Source organism: Echinococcus granulosus (genome assembly GCF_000524195.1).
Source record: "Echinococcus granulosus chromosome Unknown EG_S00012, whole genome shotgun sequence".
NCBI classification, from domain to species: Eukaryota; Metazoa; Platyhelminthes; class Cestoda; order Cyclophyllidea; family Taeniidae; genus Echinococcus; species Echinococcus granulosus.
Genome location: NW_020170392.1, coordinates 1,395,366 through 1,419,524, shown reverse-complemented (window position 1 = coordinate 1,419,524; position 24,159 = coordinate 1,395,366). Strand labels below are relative to the sequence as shown.

Genomic DNA, 24,159 nt, shown 5'->3' with positions numbered 1-24,159 from the left:
GAGGAAAGTCCCATTCTTACAAGGCAGCTAAAGAATATCTGCAAATAAGGGTGGGTGGGAGGGGGAGGTTCCTTTCTCTTCCGATGATGCTTCTCCAGATGATGTCACCTTACCTTGATATTAGCATCAGGCATTCATATAAGGAATAGAATAGACAACTGCAAACTAAAAGTGAGACAGGAACAAAGGTTGTCAGGACAAGGCTTTTTGTCTTCAGAGGCAGAGTGTCCGCAAGTTTTCGTCTCGTTGAGAACGAGTGATAGGTTGGGATGGCGATTCTTTCAATGAATTCAATATTCGAAAAAAGTTTTCAATTTTCATCGTTAAAGCTGTGTGAATTTATCTTGCCACCTTATCAATTGTTGTGAGTGCCGCTTAAAATTCGTTGTGCAGTGGCAGATTTGGAGATGTTTCAACTTACACATTTCTCGGAAAAATTATCACTACTCTGGCATGGACTACCAGCGAAAAGAGATTTGCATTCGCCATCGAAATTCCAACTCAAATACAAAGGTACTGGCAGAGTTAATGTACACATTGATGATTTTCTTCACAGACGTGTATCTTTAAAAATTGAATAGAGATCCGTTTCCTTAGCGTATTCAACTCCTCACCTGCCGCATTTACGGAAGACTCAATCCATCCTGAGGTAAACTATTTATTCAGGCGGATGACTTCGAGTAGTAACTGCCAGGTGAGTCAATTCAAGTTGGAGTAGTCCTGATGGTTTTGGCTAGATGGTGAGAAAGATGGCATGTTTCATTACGATTTAGCCTTTACGTAGGAATTCAAGCTATTGTCCTAATTCATTCAAGGAGTATTCGATTGTTGCGAAAACAGCGCTGCAAATTTGAACCGCTTGTAAATATGCTATGCTTTAGGCAAGGCATTTTAAGCCCCGCATTTTCCTCGATCATTGTAGAAAAGCTAATACAATAAAGCAGACTCTTTTCCCTGCAACCTAGATATGTATATTTTTGACTGCAAGTATCAAATAAGTGTGCACAACTCACCCCAAATTCGGGTCTGATTTCAATTGTAGGAAGCAATCTTAATGCAGAGCCGTTCTTTTGTGTCGTGGCTCTTATTGTATCTGAAAGGACAAATAAAACATCTATTTACCATTACTTTCTCCTCTTCTCTATACAATCACATCTTTATGCGGCTCAACGCTCTGTAAGGCGATTAAGCCTGAAAGCACACACACCATTACTCTCCTTAGAATTTGGATTGTTCGCGTTGCTGCCGATCATGGTTTGAAGTTGGAATGGTAGGAATTCCACGTTGTCTGATGGGTCCTTGTTCCACCTTTTGAGAAACACTGCCAGTACCACTAAGCCAAAGATTGTAAGTGGAACGATCAGCAAGGTGAGGCTCTTTAACCCAGTATCCACAAATTGTGATCCTCTTGCTTTAGCCATTGGCAAAATTAGATTCTGCAGCGGGAAAAAAAGGCAAATGTGAAAATTCACCTTTGCTTATTCTTTTAGCGACTCCACGAATCTCCATACGCTAGCGCACGATAATATTTTTCATTTTAACTCGGAATTTATCAAACGTTGACAAGCCTGTCATGATTAAGAACTAAGGTTTAATTCTTTGTGAATCACTACTTGTTTCCAATTGATCAAAAATAAAAGATTAGGACTAGCCTGTGTAATGCAATCTACTGGATTAATTGGCGCCTAAAAAATACAAGGCTCATTACTCTCTTTTTCCAAACAGTCTCAAAATTTTGGTTGCGGAAGGGTGAAAAACTGAGGGAGACAAACCTTGATTGAAAATGAAAAAGGTGCTTGTCTCCAGCAGGCCCTTAATGTGACATTGAAGCAAAAATATTTCACTGGGTTGTGAAGAATAGAAACCAGAGCTGTTCACATTCTGCGGTTCACCTTGGCTCCGAGAATACAAAAAGGCTTTGCGCTCACTGGAAATCGGTGTAATTCGCATAAGCGCCGTCCACGGCAGAGTAAACTTTTGCCATGCGCCCATTTTACACCAAATCGTCTTGCCGTTTTCCCCAAAAACGCCAGCTTGCCAGTCGGATAGGGTGTTTGACGCGTTCACACTCCCGCACTGGATGAAGCGGTTAAGTAAGCTCTTGAAAGCGATAAATTGCGCATCAAAATAAAAAGGTGGAGATGGAATGAGGCGTATTCAACAGCACTCTATCCAGCCACTCTTTTATCACCATTCACCATTTCATTATTTTCACCTAGCTATCAAACCGATTTCGTATCCTCATTTATCCTTCCATTTAATACTTTCCATCCTTGACAAATGCAAATGGTTGACGTTCGTGGAAATATTTATAACGCATCAAAGAACGTTTCCATTGAGAAGTAGTAAGGTGACGCTGAGCATGGGTTAGTTAAACCAATGACTCAATTTCTAGCAAAAAAGTTTATCCGGGTAAGGACACTCGTTTTTAGCAAAATTTAACAACGTAAATAACGTAATACTTTGATTACTAATTCAACTCTTCGTTTTTGTTTCGAGGGCACTTAAAGTTCGACCCCTTGTGCTTCCACCTGTAAAGGGATGGCCTCCAGCCCATGAAAGTAGCCTCTCAGCCCTTCTATACGTCGGTTACACATTTTCTGCACAAGTCCTATGAGTTTTTCATCCGCAGGAAAGACTTAGAGTGCTGAGGCGGAAATTTCGGATCTCTCATTAGACTAAGATGCGAGAAGTCTTTTGTAGAGAATTTTTAGCTCTCCCTACGGCTGAATAAGACATCAAATGAATTTTCAAAAACAAATCGTATGCTTTAAAAATTATAAAGAAGTCTAACACTTTACTTCCCTTGAGTTCTCTCCCCAAAACAAGCCTTTATTTTTCCTCATTAAGGTAAATGTCGGTTTTCTAAGGGTGTTTTATTGATGCTGTTAGTTTTTCGGGCTTCAAGCTCTATGATGGTGTCAATTTGTCCTTTTTTTTTCACTTTTGACCATGTTCTCTTACGTCACCTTTGCTTCGGTACTAAGCATATTTTCACCCTCTTTCCACCTATGGCGGTATTAGGCTAGCCTAGCCCAAAGTAAAACCCATTTGAATTGCATAGCCTGAATGCCGGATCAAATGGATGAAAAACATTGGCACCGGGTAGCCAAATCCGTGCAGACTGGCAAAATTGCATTGACTGTCGGTACTTGGCCGACTTTGAGGTCTTCATGATGTTCGGTGACAAAGCGAGAATGAGGCATCGCATAGGAGATCATCGCTTCGTCACATCTTGACACTTGTGATTAGGCAGTCAAATAAGTGAGAAAGTAGGCCCGGAGCTATTACTTGGAGCAAGTGCCTTAAGGAAGTTTGTTGAAAGAGAAAAAGTAAACTATCCCTTAAATTGTATACTTAATTCGTGGGCTGATGGTCTCTCAGTTATCTGCATAATTGTGTTGTTTTTATGTAAAGAAAAGACTGATAGTACATTTGTGAGGAGACACCTGGGGTTGTTTTTATGAGTAATGCATTTGCCTTCTAGAAAAAGAAAACTCCATATTGAATTTATAAATGGCTACTTTTTTGTTTTATTATTTATACGTTTTCGAAAAAAGATGAATAACGTATCATTGTCCTTTGATATGAAATATTCTTAACGTAGAAAATGGAATGTATCAACATGAAGGACAGTTAATTTGTCTTTACTTTGGATAAAATTCAGAAAACCAGAAAGGTTTTTAAACGTAAAGTGTTAAGAGAAGAATTATCTTACGTTGAATTCTAGCCCCAAATCACTTTCTTTTATAACATTTTGAGGAACTGATGTTGCATGCGATTCATTTGGATGGGCTTCGTCTTGAACTTCAAAATATTCCTTTATATGAAATAGCTTTGAAGAATTACGAGCCTTTTCCAATGTTAGAATGAAATGTCGATTACTTTGAGGGGAAAATTCCTCTGCAAAATAAAATAAACTCATATTAGGAAAAGGTAGTTGAATGTCAATGACTGAAACGGAGTAAACTCCACAAAGCATTTACTCAACGAATCAGATAACAAATGAAAATCTGGAAATACTAATGTACTCTCACTTATGTTATCACTGGAGTTTGCATGATTGCAATAAAGTGCGATGTGTGAAAACTTTCTACATCCGCAAAAAATATGCATGATACTCTTTTAGAATACTTTTTTTCAGTCAGTTATTCGTTAAACTAGGCAGCTCTTGGTCATGAAATAATTAGTAAAAGCATTATTGCCTTTACCAAGATGCTCAACAACTGTGAGACAATCTACGAAAACAAATACTTAAGTAAAATTATTCCTGTCCTTTTTAATGCAAATAACTTATTTGAATTTGAAGGATTGCACCCCAATTAAATATGCTTTGTTCAAGGGAGGTACTAGATGTAATTAGATGCCAGTGAAATAAATTTGAGATTCAAAATCATTCAACAGGCTACATGATCGTTTGCTTTTGGGTCGAGATTAACCTGGAAACAAATATTTGGAAGAAAATACAAAGTTTATCACCCGCATCCTGTCATTAGTGCTACAGTGCCTTCAATCCTCAGGACCTGGTGCTACAACTGTGTTGCAGGCAGTTAAGACTTGCTGATGTCTATTTCCATGGCTAACGTCGATTAAAGAATGCGCAGAATTTTTTTTACTAACCGTAGGGTATGAATATTTTTTTCCAGAAAACCACTTATTACCAAGCAACTCCGGTTATTTCAAACTCACTATTGATAGTAACCTTGATTTTCCTGTGTCTGGAAATTACGTGGATATTCGAGGGTGACACCAATATCTGTGACTTTACTGAGCACCGAAGAGTAAATTTCAGGGGCAGTTTTGAGTGCTGTGCCTCAAAATCCGCGCTAAATCTTCCCATGTTTCCGGTTTTTTGCATTTTCAAATGATACATCTCTGCCACTTTCTGTCTGTTGAGACTCCATCTAAAAGACAAAAAGCATCGGATATCTTATGGAGTGCGCATCTTAATACCCCTAAACAGTCATCAAGTGAAGCAGCAAGTTGTGCAACACATTAGCAATAATTCTACAAGATGTATTGCAATGGAGGATGCCTCAAAATCACTTGGCGATTCGACTTGACCTGATTCCTGATAGCTTATTTTACCGTAATCACAATACTGGATCATGGTAATATTCCGATTTCTATTAGTACCTAATTGCTGGAAGCGCTTATTTTAAACAAATCACTTGTGTTAAAATTCTAAGAGAAAAAAGAAGCTCCATTTGTTGTTTTCCTGCGTCAACCTGTCATCTGCAAGATCAATTTAGGGTTACGATTCTTCGCGAAAATAAATGCTTATAGTCGTTTCTTTTTTGTTAAAGAAAAACACTACAACCTTAGCCAAATGAAGGTATTACGTACCATATCCTTATATTCCATCAAAGCTGGAATGTACCTAAACTTCTCTAAGAAGTAGCATTTTTTTTCTTACCTTAGAGTCACATTTTGTCCGGCTAGAAGAGAGACGAACCCTTCACAACGAAATTTGACGCTCTCCCTTGGATTTGAGTCATTCCACACGGACAAACGATGAATGCTCATATTGCAGATGTCTATGGTGACCAAACAGTACTGTAAAGTAAATGCGAATCCGTGCACACTCCACTCAAAAGGCGTAATAAATAACATGCCCATGAAGTGAATTGACAGGAGTGTTTACGAAAACAGGCTAACAGGTTTCGCAGACTGTTTTGTGCTCTTAAAAAACTTCACTCCATTCGATGATGAATAACAAACAGAAACCATGTACATTAAAGTTAACCTGTTTTTCCTATTTTCCCATTTATTTTTAAGGAAAATGAACATCTTCGCATTTTGTAAAAGTTCGTGTCAGTCCAAAATTCAATTTAGGATGTTTCTGTCGTACAAGTTGAATAATTTGATCGGAAATTGTGTGTTCTAAACGGCTATTCTAGGGAAATTAAAATCCTGGCCCTAACGCTATTAAAGAAGTTTAAAAAACCAACTCATGTATAAGGAGTAAAGACGTATCGTAATTTGTAAATTTACGACTTCAAACATCCTTATCTTTCGCACCCTTTACTCCTTCACTCAAGCAGATTTAAAAGGAGTAAAACAAGGTTACTACCAGCTTAAATAGCGAAAGTATCATGTTCAAAACAATTCTCCCCTCCCCCTAGACTTTTTGGCAAATTGAGCTAAATGAAGTTTTATCATTTCCAAAGAAGTTTTTCCCATAATTTTTCAGGTTTAATCAGTCTCAAGACTTCAAGTCGTTTTGTTAAGGACAAGTGGATAAAAAATATGTAGATCTCCTTAACTGAAAATGAGACAATTGATAGTGAAGTTAAATAAATTAAAAAAGATCAAGAAGTGTAATATCACCCTTCCAGAATTTTATGCGCGATTCGCAATTATTCGTCACTTTAATTCCTAAATGATGTTTTAACTATAATATGTGCAACAGGAATACATGTACCGTTAATAGAAGTAAATTAGGTTACTCACTGAGTGAATTATTTGTTGAGTTAGTGAAATCTGGGCTACATAATCCTTTGTTTATTTACCGCTTGTTTGCCCTCTAAAGCATAAAACTCTAAGGGTTAAACTTTGGCACTTGAATTGCCATTGTGCACGTGTGTATGGCCTCCAGCTACTACCAATTAACCTAAGATATTGCCCACATTTTACATAAAATGGTTGTTGTCTAAACTCAGAATCTTTCATCAGTAATTCTATGCGATCCTTTACATGAGTTTCCTTATTATTGTGACAGAACTAGTTTCTTCCACATATTTCGAGGAACTTCTTTTCCAACTTGCCTATCTTATTTTACCAATTGCCAAAAACAACCCATTAATTTTCAAGCATTTTAAATAAAAATTGTTAATACATTCCCATTAAAACATAATATTCTCCTCAAATTTACTTGTTTTAGAAAAAAAAACAACCTCTATTAACGGCACATAAAATATAGCAAACATGATGTTTGGAGAATTCCTACCGTGGAGATGGATTGTACTACTGGCTACTGCCTTGAAGGGCTTCCGCAGAGGTCCACTTTCCGTGAATTTTTCGACGTTTTTAACTTCGCATTTAACGCTAAGCGGTGTTGTAAATTCACCCTTTACCAGAAGTTCCAAAATTAGCCGCACCGATTCCCTAATGCAAAAGGAATAATCATACATGCAATACTTTGATATTTCTGTTTACTTTACACCTATAAAGCTCACTAACCCTTTGATAGTGTGTATATACTTTCTGTATTCCGTCACCAATAAGTTGAGCACAGCATGATGAAAACTGGTCGCATTCCCAACGCACCAATGACTTTCCTCCATCCTCTTGCAAGCTGTTCGATTTCTTGAAGAAAGGACGATAATTTCGTCGTTGAAATTAATTTCCAACAAAGCTGGAGGCCGCGAATCATCACTGAAGCAGGTAAGGTAGATCGGTTTACCGATTTGCACGAATATTTTCGGCTCTTGTCGACTTGCACTCCCTGCCATCACTTCCGGTCGAGTTAGGAACTTGCCAACGAAAAGACCAAATCGCTTAAGTGGTGCTGGAAAAGCCGAAGAAGGGGAAAACTAAACGTGGAATAAGTGGTTCTTGTATCCAGATTCGCCCTCTAGTCGACTGATGTGTAAGCACAGATCATTGCAATGATTCGCCATGGCAATTTCAAAAATAATACTTTCCCGATAAAACGGTCAATTATTTATATAAGTCGTTGTTAATATAAGGAGAAACGAATTCATCCTTCTTACGATATTTTACGTGCTGCAGAATCGACTACTTAAGTCCCTTCATCGAACAGAAAGTTCACATCACATCAATACTCAAATAATTAACCATAATTTCTTTTGTATTTACGTGTTTTTGCATTGCTAACATCTCCTATTTCTTATTTGTAATTTCGCAATTAATAATTAAAAACAAATTTCGTATTTTATTCTCACCTTCGTGATTGAGTGTATGCAACCTATTTGGCTCAAAACCGGGGAAAAACTGTCTAAAAGTACATTAATAAAAGGACTTGTTAGAAGACCTTCTATTCTGGATGTTCATTAGCCACTAGAAGGGATCAAGCAACAAAGCAATAGTTAATCCACGAGTTCTAGGAAATTTCAGCTGCACTGTAGTCAATCAGAAGGCTTCTTCAATACAGAAGGATGCTAAGATCTCAATAAAATAAAATCATGACAAGTTAGCACCGCACAAATTGACTCCGAGACACTTTTCTCGCGTGCATGCTTTCGGTGGATAGGAGAAAACCCATTGAATTGTCAGCAAAGAGTTCTTTTCTCTTCCATCAATGCAAAAAAATAACAAATTGCAAGGAACTTAGCCAAGTCGTTTTTATTTAAGTCCACAGCAGGGAAATCTAATATCTGATTTTTAATCTTCACAAAAGAGTTTAAAGCAGAAAATTATGTTTAGTCAATTTGTTCATCAGTGGTGGTTTGACTTATTACCTAACAACCTCCGTCAGGAGTCGGCTTAGCACAAAAATAAAAAACTAGTCAATATCTAGAAATAGTTTACAAATACTGTCATAGAAGGATGATTGCTCTTAAAAAGATAAACGAAGTACCCCAGAAAATCCATTTCACATCTTAATAGGCTTCCAAGCTAAACAACCAGTCAACCAAGTCTACACCCACCGCGTTTCAATGGCAGAGAGGGATGGATGTAATTTTTTGTCCTCATCTGCCAATAAATCCTTTAATTATTCTTCTTGGAGTTGTTGAGTTTCTCCTTTTGATTAAAGGACCTAGCAGTGGCTGTAGCTGTAGCTATAGAAATCAGGCATGTGTCGGAAGTCCGTTCTTAAAAAGTAAGAATTTTTCAATGACATTTGACAATACGCAGATCGAAAGTTCAAATAATCCCCCAAAAATATGATACTAGCATTGGAGCATTTGAAAATCTCATTGGAAATAATCCCGATCCAATGCGACCCTGATCAATGTAAAATTGTTGGTACCGCACTCAGATACTATTTGTGGTTATTTGTAAGATTTTTTTAGCTAGCTGACAACTTCATTGACTAATATGGATGACACGTTTTGTTGATCAAAAGAAAGGCTAAATATATAAGTAGGACTCTCATTTTTTGTCAAGGCTCATTTACAACTGCTTATGCAAGGCAATGATCTAAATCTTTCGTGATATAAAAATACCGAATGTCTGCTTATTATGACGCAATATTCTGTAATGAAGAGGCGTGGCTGAGCCGTCAGTATGTTTATCTACAACGTTTACTTACAGAATACGGTCAGGTGGGCTTCCTTGCTGCGTACAATCATCATCACACTTTGACCGGTTGTGCGATGACTCCGATTCCAACCGGATTCCCTGGCGTCGGCTGACGTTGACAGCCGGCTATGCATGATTCGCGCTTGGCAGGCAAAATTACCCTCGTCTTCCAGTTGAACTTTGTTAATAAGTAAGTCATAGTTTCCTAAATTTATTTTTGCAAACATGAAAGTTTACGGTTCCGCTTTTGATGGAGACGCACCAAAGTGCGCTATAGCTTGCTTAAAATCCTGACAAACCGTTCAAAATAAATAGATATTTTGGAAAGTTATTAGGTCTGGTATCTACAGAGTTGAAGGCTATGAGCGCTTTAGTCTTCTTTATTTTGAAAATTATGAAGCTATTTTCCACTAACAAGCACTAGCGATCAGCACTTCCAGATGCTTGGTGAAAATAGGGTTTGTGGGAAGCATGGAAAGCATGAAAAGATTTTTATTGAAGACTTTCCACAAATTTTACTAAAACTGGATCATTTCCTGCATTGAATTTTCTTTGTTGTAGTCTTAGGTTTTTTGTGCCTTTGAATGGTGTGTTTTATGGTTTATTTTATAAAGGAATAAATGTGAAAATTCAGTGATCTACTTTTTCGAAGGAACATTCTATTATAAATAAATAAGTAAAAAGGTGACATCTGGAGTTAAAGATGCGAGTTTTATGGAAGTCTAGGAGCTCTGTTAACAACCATATCCTTGAGTCTCTTATTAACAAATAACTCTATTGACTATTCACTTTCAAAAGCACCATTTGCCCAAAACAAGATCGCCCTAATAGAAGGAAGTACAAAAAATTCCAGCACATCCTTCTGTTACATATTTGATCATTGTTCTGTTCTTTTCCAACCGGCAACATTTCCACACAATTTTAGCCAATCGCATAGTAAATTTTTACTTGATAATGCATCTGAACATTTGCATTAGCCGTGATTACTAAAAGAGTCAGGGGTTTTATTCTAAGAAAGAGCATAATAAAAATGCCCCACTCAAAAGAGACAATAACAAGCCAAATCCTTTCCCTGAGGGGAATTATTATTATTTTTTCAAAGAAATCACCTACTATCTTTTTGATTTGGTACCACTGCGATTTAGTCTTTCAAATTTCGATTTTGCTAATTGAAGACTACTTGTAAGTACAATAAGTAAAATTTGATATTTGTGTTAATGATGTTTAAGATTCACAGTGAACAGGGTTGAAAACCGCACACCTAAATGGAGCATGGGAGTGAAATGTCCTGGTCTAAATAAAAAATTTAAGCCATTATCTAACTGGACGTAGGAGCTAAACATAAAGGTCACAAAATACTTATTTAGAGTTAATGGGACATTAGTGCCTCCATCCTTTGGGCTTGACGAAGAGAGACAGCTAGTACTTGTTCCATTTTCTAAGCACCTAACGGCCTCTTGATGTATTTATGTCACTCACCATCAGAGCGATTGCCCGTCACAACTAGCCGCCTCTGATAAATATCCTCCAAACTGTCGATCTGATAACCAAATCCGTTGATTATCCACTGTACCTGAACCGGTGGAGTGTAACCTTCCCAGTTGTTGCCGAAAGCATCTTTCCAACATAGGCGACAAGATAGTCGAACACTGCCTCCGAGTTGTGCTCGAGTGTTTCGTGGATCGGTGATGTAGAGGAATGGCTGGTCATGATCAAGTTCAATGGCGTGACAGAGTCTTATGAAGATCTCGACTATTAATTTAAACAGTTATTATCAATTGAGATGCTTTACTCTGAAAACATAAATAAAAACTGCGACTCTACAATTCAGGTAAATAGTACGTCAAATGTTCAGAGGCCCAGTAAGCTCTACAAACTGTCCATTTCTTAGTACGAAGGAGCAGTGTCTGTGAAGAAAAGCAATACAGTGCTTACCTGTAGGTAGTTGATTTCATAGAATGTCAAAACGTTTTAACTCGCGGTAGGTCATGTCTGACTCCTTTGCTCTTGTAATAACCATGCGATATTACTCTTGTCTTTCTGTATTCTGTTGGGTCCTTACTTTGTGATGTTTCCTCAATTACCCATTTCATAACTTATTACTTAGTTGTAATTGTCAGAGTAGAAGGAAGAATTATTAACTAAAGAACGGAGAGCATGGTAATCTTTAAACGGAACCGAAATTTTGAAGCAGAAGACAGCCATTTCATTTAATGAAATTCCTGCCACAAGCAATGCAATTTAGGTAGTAATGCGATGTTTCCCAATTTTGGTTCGGTGATAACGAATCTTTGACGGCGGCTCTAAATTGCTCCTTTGGTAAGGCCGAAAGAAAGTTTTCTGGAATTGCTATATGTGGGTGGCTTGCAATTTGGATAATGCAAGTACGCCATCCAGATACTTCCAATGTTACTGATAAGTAAAAAATATGAAGCATTTAATTTCAGGAAGTAATGAAGGGTTGCAATGTGAGTCCCACAGGACCAAGTGATCTAAAAATCAACCTTGACTTCAAATGTCAAATGTTTTATTTTTCCTAATATTTGGCTTATTTTCTATTTCCAAACACTTAGATAAAGTGTCTCTTGTTTAAAGTAAGTCAACACTCCCTTCTCAGTCATGTGAGAAAAGTACTGAAGACGTCTTCAACTCTTTTGCAATTTTGACGTCTCTTTTTAGACCATTAAAAACATGCTAGAACTTCTCCCGCATTGTCAGACTTCTGATCAAACGGTATGTGTTGCTCTGTAATTTCGAAAAAGTTCTATTTCTCCCATTTCAACCGTATAATTGATATTCTTCAAATTCTTACGGCAAATTTTAATCGAGGCATTAGCAACTTCTTCAACAGGTCGTTTGATCCTCCAAGTTTGCATTTTTTTCCATTTTAAAACTTGTCATCATGAAGGCGTGGAATCAAATATATCAACAAGTTTTTGATAAAACTAGTACTTCTTTCTGTTTAATGTTATCGGTCACGCAGGTTTTCTGGTAAAGTGGGAAGTTTTGAAGTATTTGCACTTTCACACCAGACGACCAAATGCAAGTTTGGCATTCCTTTTTAAGTATCTGGAACCGGAACCGAGTAGTGGGATATCCATTCGCTCAAATATTTTCCTTCAAAGAGATTAATAAGGTTTACGGTGCTTACACCGCATAAAAACTCAAACTGACCATAAGAATTTGGAGGTTGAGTGTCACATTTACAAATAACATTATGAAACTTAGTAACGTGTAGCCTAAGAGTCCTATGCAATGGGCCAGCAGCATACGAATGAGGATGTGCAACTTTTTGCAGCGCCAAAAGGGTATCTTAAGATTACATTTGCAAACATTTTAGAAGTTGACATAGCAAAACTACTTTTGTTCAAAAATAAATGAAGTGGAATCCAGACAAACACATTTTGACTTCAATTTTTTTCGTATTTTGCTGATAGAGGTTCCGCCTGCCAATTAATTTTTGAGTTCAGTGGCTCGACCACGTCTAATCGCCGTAGACGTACCGCTAATTAACCCCAAATTATTTTAAATTTCAAAAACATCTAACCGGAAAAATCAAAACCGAACACCAAAATCCTCTTTCAGAAAAAAAAAACAAAAAGTCAAGCATCTTATACCACTTCAATCCGATTAAATCGTATTGAAACACCATTAGAAGCCATAGAAAAGCGAAGTATGGGTAACTTTTGTTAAGACGGTTATTTTTATTGAGATGCGCAAATAGACGCCTACTTTAATCGCAAAGTGCGATCAGATGTCTAGCGTCTCAAGATTTCAGATAACGAGTTCCACTGTCACATTTTAAATATTTGGCATTGCGGACACTTAAGGCTCCGCTTTTGCACTTCTCTTGAGCGGCATGGCCTCTGAACCATGTCAGTTCCCCCATCCAAGCCCTCCTGTACGTCGCTAATGCACAGTCTGCCCAAGTATTTCGCCTTTGTTGTCTTTAGGGAAGTCTTGGGGCGCTGCATTACACCTTATATTTCCTCTCCCATACTTTCAAGTTCAAGTAACACGGCAAACTTCCCTGCTAAAAATATCACTGCTTCTACAGTTTTCGGAACTCAGATTGTTTTGTAGTAACAGGATGGTAATTTAATTCTGTTTGTAAATTTTATTCATTAACCCGAAATGAATAGCTTACTTGCGAGTTCAAATAATAAGCTTTGTTACTTAAAGCTCAATTAAGTATAAGACAAACTCCGCAGCCAAGCAACTCTTCGATAAAAGTAGATTTCGCCACTTTTCGCCTTATGGTAACTGATGTGAAATACATCAAACACACGGGTTGAACATTTGCGGCAAGGCTTAAGAGACTAGGATTTATTCTCACTAGGCGGATGAATACTTTCTACGTACAGTTTTAAAATCGTATTGCATTGCGACATACAAAAGGAAAAACCAACTCACGTATCCTTAATTGATGCCTTCGTTATTGCAAATATGAGTGTTTATTGGAGTTATCCACCGTTTCCTACTGCTTGTTAATCTTTGGAAGTAAAAGGAATGAAAGAAATTCCATCATTACAGGAGTACTTTATATGTTAGATACTAAAAAGAGATTTTCAATTGTCAGGTGATCAAGACTGGACTGAAAGCGGTTTCATGGTAGTACGTTTAAAGAAACATTCAAGATATTTGTACTGGGCTCCCTTTTTGCAGTTTGTGGGAGGGAATATCTTTGCCTCTTGACTTCACTAGGCACAAACTGTGTTGCTGGTGATTATCTCTCCAAATAAAGAAGATTTATTTTGTTGCAATTAACCTTCACTCCACGTTCATCTCTAAACTACTCCGAATGTGAAATTCAGTAACAAAATTAATTTTAGCTTCCAACTAAAAATGTACTTTTGGCGATTAATCCTTGTTAAATTGGGATGAAAGGTTCTCGAATATGTTAAAATATTGATAATGGTATACACTTAGCTCGTTTCGCTTATACATAACCACTAAGTGCATCCTCCAAGCTGATTTTTGCTTCAAATCCTTATAGTATCGTTGTTCTTTCTAATGGCACATTTTTACTTAAATTCCTAAAGCATTACACCCTATTTCGTTAACAGGATGTAACTGTAGCACTTTGATTGTTTGTTTAACTCCTCGTTTTAGTTTCGCGAGCAGCTAGGGCTCCGCCACTGTAAGTTCGCTAGGCAACGCGGCCTCTGGGCCACGCCAGTAGCCTCCGCGGCCATTCTGCACATCGGCAATACATATTCTGCTTAAGTATTATGCCTTCTGTCTTCTTCATGGAAGTCTCGGAGCACTACAAAACACTCAGGTTTATGGGTCCATATCGATCTTAAAATTTATTCACATCCGCTATCGAAATTTATGGGTAAACTTAACTATTTGTTAACGTCTTAATGGACAACAACAGTCTAATGCACCAAAAAGGCCATTCAAATTTTCATCAAAAGAAATGGGAATAATACCTTGCGTTATACTGTCAAAGTGTCTGAATTGTTGGTGAGATAGAGATTTACCACCCCGAATCGAAACAAAAACGCTTTGCTAAGGTAATAACCTAAATTTAAACGAACTTATTTCGGTTCTATTTGTTACCAAGACGCGGTGGTGATCCTATGCCTTAGCAACATCCAAACGGTGCTAAAAGGAAGAAATTGTGACATTTTTCGCAACTTGTTTCCATCTCATGCACGTTATTTAAAATGATGCGCTTTGATTTCCACTTGTTTATTGGTGGCAGTAGAACTAAACAAGACGCATTTTGCCTTGATGTTTATTGTCAGATGCGAAACACGCAACCCATTGGGAGTCGCCCGTTCCCCTAGCACATGTTAAAGCCACATCAAGTGGTTATGACATTTTGAAGGGCGTTTACACACCCTATCCACCTGTGACAGCCTGCCAAGTGGTAAAGTGATGTGGGATCAGTCTGGACTGACTTACCAACTCATCCCAATTTGATTTTCTAAGCCACGAAAAAGAAAGAAAGCAATTAAGTTGATTTACACAAGAAAAAGACTTGCACCAACTCGAAAATACCGCACATTTTAGGTAGATTAACTCCATTTTGTTATAGTTTCTTTACATTCAGCTCTTAAAATACACGTTTTTTAGAAGTTCACCTTCATTTTTTTAAAGTGATGTATGTTGGTAACGCTATTACAAACCTTGCTTAAAAGACTACGAATAAAAGGTGTCAAATTTAATGTTTTAATGTTTTCGTGTTCCTTTGTAATGGAAGGAGGGAGAAGCCAAGGGATTTCCCACTCTCCTTCCCTAGCCTGCCATTTCCGACGGAGAGAAATGGGGAAGTGCTGCTGTGGGTTACTGCCTAGTGATGTTTCAATGGAAGTGGAACTAAGGCCTGTGGGTGGTGTGGAAGGCAAATACGCCGATTCGGTCACACCCGGTTGGCATACAAGCGGTGCTGGGAAAAATTAATGCTACTCCGCTGTCTCGTCCTGCCTTATCAGGTGGGTCGAAGAAAAAAAGTGGGAAGAAAAGTGAGCAACACATTTTAGAATCGAGCACTGGGCTAAGTCACCGCGCTCCATTTCTAATCGGGAGAGAAAAAACTCAAAAACAAGTGCAAGACTGCTTATTCTGGCCAAACTTACGGGATTAATTATCTCTCAAATTTACAACTAATGGCGAGAGTATTTGAAAACTTGGTAATGCAACTTTTATTGATGGCGAACCTAATTATCAATTTTACATAGTTCTGTCAACTTGTTTAAAAAAGGCTTAATCAGAATTATATAGATTTGACCACTTGTCTTAATTTGCATTTTACCCTATTGATTCTTAAAACAAATCAAGAGAGCTGTTTTTGGAAAGCATAAAATGGTGTCATAAAAGTTGTATGCAGGTAAACAGCGAGCACTTACACAGGAAGAAAGTTATCATCATCTTAGGACCCACTTAAGTAAAGGCGCTTCGATTCTCTTTACAATTGGAGCCTTAGTGGTATTTTTGAGGGCAAATATTACTTCAGAGTTTGTACCGGTTCGCATTTTTACTTGATGAAGCTCACGCCTTATTCGCCCATTCGCAGGGCACGCCAATTGACCAGTAGGAAGGCTCTGTGCGATCCTGAGATGGCCAACCTAATGCTACTCTCCTATCCGTAGCTTTGCTTGAGGTACCAAAAACCACACAGAAATGTGTTTTCGTAATTGCTTACGGAATTCAGCTTTGTAGACATGACGCAGTCTAGCTATAAAGAGGAAATATGGGCTACTCTCTCTAACTCCGAGTTTTGATGGCGTTGTGATGCGGTGAACAACTTCGGTCTTACATCCATCACCCATAGATGCATACAAACACCATTAGAAAGATTTCAATGATGGAAGTGCTTTACCGGAAAGGAGGGAATTGGTCTTATGTTGCCCAGTCCACTTTAATTCAGGATTTCCCAATGAGATAGTTCGCACCATCTAAACTATTTTGGAATGAAAAGCTCTCAAGGTTTTTAACCATTTACTAGCTTTTGTCAGCCACTTATTGGGTTATCTTGTGGTTTTAATGATACGCTTTTACAAAAAAATAAGCTTTTTTACTCTTAAAATAATTTGTAACTAGCCCATTGTTTTGTGCTCTTGCGGAGAACCATTAAACAGTGCTAAAATGGATGCATCCAACTTAATCGTAGAAATTGATTTGGAAATCCCAACACTCGTGTAAAATATTTAATCTTGGCAGTGTTTAGTAAGCTATCAAATTGGTTTACTTGTTAAACTCCGATTTCTCGGTCGTAATTGCTTGTTTCCTGTTATGTGTGAGGTTTATCAGAACCAGTCAAACTGGGAGGGTGCATGCATACAAATTAGTTGCCTTCTACTCTGCGATACTTGCTTTCGACATTTGATTTACAGTAAAATTTGATATAGGTGGACTATGCATGCATAGTCAAAAATGAGTGGGCAAGAATATACAGTTTTACGTTAATCGCCGAAACGTCATGCACGGCTCTTTGACTCGAAAGAATAAACATTTTAAAAAAGGGTTTTTTGGAAGCCTGCTGCTCATAGGTGAGAGCAACGTGGCAAGGAGGAGTAGACGCAAAATCCGCCCCCCACGGTACAATGTTAAATCCCTTCCTCTCTTACATAAATTTGCTTTTATGTTAGTGAGCCTAAATCAAGTTGTGGATAAGCGCGATGGCTGGTGCGATTCTCAGGCCTCGAAATCAGTTATCATACATGATAAAATTGCAGACATAGTTGAATTGCAAGAGAAATCAGTGATAATACAGTTTATTCCCTACAGCATTGATTACGCTGTGATGAATGACGCAGGAGGCTGACCAAGGGAAGCGTGGGGAAAAGGGTTACGCTAAAAAGAGGAGGAGGGACATGTAATACAATGGCTGCTTATTTAACTCTCAGTTTTCGTAAAGAGCCAATTCGTGCATTAGCAACTTTACTTTTACTAGGTGTGCTTGTCTTTGAGCCATACCGGTTGACCCAGGCCTTTAGTGTCTTAGGTATATAAGTATATGTTTGGGACGAGGCTCGTTGATCTCCTCTTTCCTGGCCTTCATAACCTTAGAATACACAGGACATTTTGGCTGTGTCATGTTTATTGGGTAAAGTAAATGGGGAAAGCGGGTACAGTTCCAGGGAGGTTTGGGTACTGGACTTTTCTCTGGATTGGGAGATGTTGACAGCTCCTCAGTCACGAGGTTCCATTTATCTGCTTGACATCTCTCCGAAAGGAACATTTAAACAACATAGGCATTGTGCATATATTCTGCCCGAGTACTATGCCTTCATTCGTCTTCAGAGAAGCATTGGAGTACTACAACATTCTACCCCAGTAGTGTGTCTCGTTTTGACTTCAGGGGAGTCTTGGAGCGCCACACAATAAACCATATTTTTTAATCGCTTCGACATTGATAAATGAGAGCTAAAAACCTAGGTAATTTGTAATTTGCAATACGGATGAATTTCTTAGATTAGCAGGCTGGACTTAAAAGCCATATTATGTGTAAAGAACATATAACCTGTGCTTGCAATCAGGAGCAGAAAATATATTTGAAACTAAACAGTGCACACTTTTAAGAGTTGCTTTTTTTGGCTGACTCAACGTTACTTTTGGCATGATATTTGTTTGTCCTAATCGGAACAGTTAGCACGATACTTGATATCTTGTGGCGATCCGTCTACATGTCGTCCGGCACCTCGCGTAATTTCACTTCATTTAGTGCATCATTAATCCATTTTTATGATTTCGCCTACTTTAAATCTACTTCTGCATAAGTTGCTTGCCTATGTTTCCCCCTAGTTTATACGTGCAGAAAATAAGACGAATTCACCAGTTTATTTACCGTTCTTCCATGCAACCTTGTCACTTTTGTGGAGACGACTTCCCTTTAGTCTAGAAACTCATTCTTTTGGTCTTCAGTCATGCACCTTTTGTACAGTTGGCTTTCATGCGTAGTCTGTTAACATTCCTAAAAATGAGTGCCTTTTTTGTTTATGATTACCCTTCTTCAGCGAAAATGCATGAGACGGAGAAGCATTCTGAAATCAAAAGCGGACAGTTTATGATTAGCAAGCTGGATGACTCCGATAGCGAGAAGGGAGAATCAGAATCTCATGAAGAACTTGAGTCTTCCTCTTCCGATCGGAATTCCGGTATTCCAGCATTCGATACTCTTCAGTCACTTTTCAAGAGTCTCTCCCTTGCCTACGTGGAGACTGTTACCAGTCCCAGATGGAGTCATTTCAGGGGTGCTGGTTTCGCTTTGAAGCAAAAGGTCCGCCTGAACAATATCATTTGGCGTGAATATCACATGCAATGTAAGTTCTCATTTTGGTGTCTGATCAAGCTTTTCCTTAGATATCAAGCAGCGACTCCCAGTTATTGTGCAATTTCAAGTGCCCTCCTCCCAGACCTCAGGCATAAAGACTCAGTCTCTGGCCATGGACGGGAGGTTATGGGATCGGCATTGCGCCAAACTTTCCAATGAATATCGTCGATGGCGTACCTATTACATCAACCATCTTCGTAAAAAACCTACCAGCACTAGTCGCTCGGATAAACGGCGCTTGGATTTTGAACTACCAGTGGACTTTCCCTCGAAGATACAATACGTCGATGACAAGGATATTTTCAACGATGTCTCAAATTTTTCTGGTGTTGGCAGTCCTCGTTTTATCGACGAGCTGATGAAGGACTTCGATGGTAGTCTGGATCTTTTCCTCGATCAGCCCTTCCCTGACCCTCGTGACATGTCCATGCTTGGCAACTCGGATATTATGCAGCCAGCCCTGACCCAGCTGCAACCCAACTCTGAGAACTACCGTAGCGACCTCATTACGGGTCTGCTCCAGCAGCCAGCCATGCCAACTATCACGGAAGATGATTATGGGAACGCCAGTAACTACCAGTCTTCCACCCATACTCCTCATGACCACTACTCCTTACGTCAACCCAATCCTCCTCAGGTTACTTCCAGCTCAACCTTTCGCGCCTACTCTCCTCCCCAACCGGCGGTACCTCGTGAACCCGAGTACTGCTACGCTCCCGCTGCCAGCAAACAGTTTTCATCCTCACAACCACCGCCACCGTCATCCACCTTTGCTTCCAAGTCCCTTCGATTTGTAGACCATCGGGAGGAAGCTTGCACTCCGGGCAAATCGAGGAATAATCTAGCTCTTCTGAATGCGTTGCTGCAGAAACCGGGTCGGGGGGTACGGGAGCGGCATCACTCCACCTCCTCCGCCTCCTCGCCCGAAACAGCGATGGTGGCGGCGATCGCGACAACGAGTTCGGCGCAGTTCAAACGACAGGTCAGTATATCTCCTGCCAATGCTCTCATTGTTGACATCACCAAGGAACAAATGACTTCACCCTCCTCTGGCATGTACTTGGATGAGAGTTCGGCAGGATTTTCCGACACTAGCCATGTGAGTTCGTAGTCTTCCTTCACCCAAAAACTTTTTTTTCAGCTGACTCAAGGAAAATCTTAAAAATCTATCTTTCCCTTACCCACTCCTTTCGTAATTTAGACAAGTTTCTGTCGGAGCCACTTGAAAAACTTCACATTTTTTGATATTTCGGTGTCACTCATGTGAGTCTTCCAGGGGGGAACAGATCTCAACCCTATCGTACTTTTTCTTATTGAATGAATTTGACAGTTTTGACGTCATGCAATTTAAGAATCATTTTGTTCTTGAAAGTCTATCCTCAACCACCTTGTGATCAAGTTTGTTTGCTATGCTCTGACTCCAAATGAGGAGTTCAAAGAATTCGTAGTTTCCCTTTTCACCAAATGTAAACGTTCTTTAATTTGCATGTAGTTTTAGTCTGTTCTACTCAGAAGCCATATGTTTGAATTCGGTCCGAATTTGTGCTTTCTTTCTGAATCTCTGCCACATTGTGATTACTGTTTGGAGGCTAGTTAGTGAATATGATTCCTTTTCCCCTTTTTTTCCTGCAAGCTCATTCCTGCATGCAAAGATAGGATTTATTTCTCTTATTTTTCGTCTTTCGTTACGACGGGAATCACATTTTTATTCTTGCGTCAGGTAAGAGTACTGAGATCCTTTGTTTGTCAATCTATGCCTGTTGAATTATGAGGTGCTTGCAAATGGTCTTGTGGCGCTGATTTCTATCTTTCATCTTCCATGAGAACCTTTTAGTGGAGGCAAATTAGACGGGCTTCTAAAATAATCTCTGGTGAGCCCTTTTTTTTCACACTTTAAATGTAACGCCGCTGTTTATATAACGGACTAAATAGTCCCTTTTATGTCTCACTAAAGATAAGTAAGCCTAGTCAATCCACTTTTCTAAAAGCCATTTCAGATCAACTGTGAAATACTTGTCATACTCATAATTTATCTATTCGGATTCGATTCTAAAAGTCTTTTTGTCTATCAAATGTCCAAAGCCTGGAGGTAGGGCTTTTACGAAGTGTCTAAAGTAAATTTATCTAATCATGGGTTTTGAAATCGTGTAACGTATTCCACCGAATGAACTTACCATCGTCTAATATCGAACCAATGAGATTAAAATCTACAGTGTCTCATATATACGAAATGGAGGGGTCACCTGGGGACAACTGATACGCATTACAAGCGAGAAAAAAAATCACCTGATCTTTTTGAAACCATCTTGTTTCTGATGGAGGGAAATTTTCACGACAGATACGTATATTTGCCAGGAAAGTATGTTTCTGACTGGTGACGACGTATGCCTCTAAACTGCTTTTTTAAAAAATATTCTTGGCAGGAAAGCAAGTGTCTTTGGTAGTACAAATGGAAAGAATAAATAGGAAGAGGCAACATTTTTCTTCGAAAGTTTTCATCAGATTCGTTTCGGTGTCAATGTGGTTTTGGTCATCATTTGTTGAGTAGCCCTCAAATATTTCAAGCAAGATGACAAGAGGGGTGGTATCACCGTCAGGTGATTGGTCAGCCAGCCAGTCTTTCTAATAAAAATCCACACGCTGCTTTGTCTCGCACTCCCGTGGGCGTTGGTATGCAAATTGCTGTCTCGTAGCTGTAGTAAATAAGTAGAACCGGTAACCTGCTAGTGATAGGTGTGGCGGGTGATCAGGCAGGAGGAACTCTCTACCAGGTGTTCCTCACAATGATCCTCTTTTTTGTAAGCTGCTTAAACCAGTCGATTTATTTTCACACGCTTATTAAATAGCAATTAGATTTTAACTTCCGCATCTATTTATTAAGTAGTTTCACAGCTAAGACGGCACTAAAGTGTAATGTATTGTTTTATTTTCAAAATCTCTGATATTCAGTATTTTTCGCAATCGTCTCCACTGCACTTTTACTATACGTATGAGTGGTTTATGTGAGTTTGTGCGAAATCTGGGATGCCTTAATTAAAACCTTAAACGAGCAGTTCGAGTACCAACTGAATCAGTTTGTTTAAATCTGGTGATTGCCTTTTCTGTGCGAATCCAGACACCTAACTCCAGTACCTGATTAATTTTTAAAAGCAAATCCACTTTTGCCTAATTCGTCGAACACCAGATCCTTACATTTTCAAACTTGTGCCACGACTGACCCGTTTGAAACACATCGTACCGATTGTTCTAGCCTCCATGCCCACCATTTCCACTATATTCTTTAATCATGATGGCCAACTCTCTGTTTAGTAGATTTGTTCACCCAGCCAAAAGTGCATTCAACTTGGTGTGTGTGCTGCATGCATCTGTCTGTTTTTCTCCATAGGTCATCTTCGCATGAATGTGATGCTGTTGAAGAGAGAGGATACCAATCTTATAAACAAACCTGTGTGTATTCTTACGACGACGTTTATTAAAAACTCATTGGTACGTGCTACTACGGTGGTCTATGGAATTTTAAAACCCTGCGGAGGGCGTCGAGATATTTTTCCTGTCTAGCTTAGGGGGCAACATGGATCAAACCTGACCAGCGAGGGGCGTCTGTTAGAGAAAGGCGAGGCAGTTTGGATATTGGGATCATGCGATTTTGAGAAGCTTGCAAAATGTAACTTCCCTTTCCTTCTAGGTGCCCAAACAAATTGTACTTTTTTGTGAGATTGACACCGCTTTTCAATATTCTACTGAGTCCGTTTTGTTGAAAGTGCTATATAGAGAATTGTAAAAAAAAAATGGGGTCGACTTATTCTCGTTCTTCTTTCCAATTCTTAGGGTGATTTCTTGGCTTAATCACCTTTTTCGGTTCACTTGGCAAAATAGGAATTATAAAACCCAATTAGAGGTTCTTCTCCAAGAAAATTCCACTCCCTTATTACCAGCCGTTATTTGAAAGAGCAAGCTAAAGGAGTTAACATTTAGATGATAGATTTTAACTTCATAATAATTTCCTTTCAGACTTTATAAAAACTGAGATACATTTAGGCTTATTAGGGGGGCTCATCTTTCAACTTCATTGGTGTTTTGTTTTCCTCCTTGTTGTTTTTGTCTTGAGTGATCAACTAATTCAGCGTTTCACAGGTATGAGAGATCAGTGTTTGCCTTCGATTGTAGACCAAAAATCTGTCGCTTTAATGACAAAAATTTCTCAAATTTGTTTTATTCTTGAAAGGCTTTCTGATAAACATTTCCCATGGATAGGCTCTTAAATTGAACTACCTCGATATAAGTGGATTTAATCCGACAAACTTACCCAGTCTTCTAAATGCCATTATTCGAGGGTATGCACAATTCCGTGCTGTATTCACGATTATTTCACTGGCTCTTATGTGCATGTATGTGGAGGAGACTGGGAGCCACACCCTAAGGAAGGTATTTAGATCGAGAAAAACATTTAACTAACCCGCACAAAGGTGCGTTTCACACCTGCGGTTTACGCCAAAAGGCAGGCAGGTTGTGTTCGGTCCGGTGCATGCTTATGCAAGTGCCAATTGGCACAGCCAACGGGGTTGATTTGCAAACAAACACATACACACTACCCGTCTCCCATTCAATCCCCATCATCAAAGCACAATTTCAGCCCTGTTTATATAATAAATGAGTTTTGGTAAGGCTTTACAGTCTCATCATAGGAACCATTTGTCGCAAAGGGGAGAGTTAAGTTGAAAGGAAGTGTTGCTGATATCCTAGAACCACGAGTACCGTTCGTTTTGCATACACTGTCGTTTTCTTTGCAAAACTGTACATTCTACTTTATCTTACAAAGGAAAAGCTTGCAATTTCTTAAAGAGTTTAAGCCTACTTTATAACCCGGTAGACTTACATTCTGAAGTTACATGGACATATACTGGTGAATAACTAAATATTGTTTGTAGTAGCCCATTTTCCAGCATATATGACTGAAGTAATAATTGCAGTTGAACAAAGTTTGGAGGTATTTTGCGTATTTCGCATAAGAGGTGGCCGTTTAGTCACAAAAACGCAGTCAAAACGAAGGAGGTAAAATAAAACAGCTTCACCAAAGGTAACATGAAATACTTGATGTGAATTTGCAACTTTAATTTGTTCTTCTAAGCACGGAACATAAGCCATGCGCTCTTTCTGTTTTGTGCTAT

The 24,159-nt window shown here is 38.8% G+C and overlaps 2 protein-coding genes across 2 annotated transcripts; one reads left to right on the top strand and one right to left on the bottom strand. All coding sequences in view use genetic code 11, as the record gives it.

Annotated features, from left to right (window-relative positions):
* Positions 1–1,218: 1,218 nt before the first annotated feature.
* On the bottom strand, positions 1,219–10,917 carry EGR_02695 (hypothetical protein; the record flags this gene model as incomplete). The annotated part of the gene is made up of 6 exons (XM_024491944.1): positions 1,219–1,376; positions 6,950–7,107; positions 7,183–7,510; positions 9,218–9,385; positions 10,687–10,747; positions 10,801–10,917. 6 exons carry the CDS (start codon positions 10,915–10,917, stop codon positions 1,219–1,221), a joined length of 990 nt encoding a protein of 329 aa, XP_024353759.1.
* A 73-nt stretch (positions 10,918–10,990) lies between these two features.
* EGR_02694 (Williams-Beuren syndrome chromosomal region 14 protein) lies at positions 10,991–23,253 on the top strand (the record flags this gene model as incomplete). Its single annotated transcript, XM_024491943.1, has 11 exons — positions 10,991–11,038; positions 12,793–12,880; positions 13,741–13,786; positions 15,997–16,045; positions 16,759–16,856; positions 18,583–18,980; positions 20,322–20,389; positions 20,989–21,080; positions 22,377–22,438; positions 23,003–23,125; positions 23,159–23,253. 11 exons carry the CDS (start codon positions 10,991–10,993, stop codon positions 23,251–23,253), a joined length of 1,167 nt encoding a protein of 388 aa, XP_024353758.1.
* Positions 23,254–24,159: the final 906 nt, after the last annotated feature.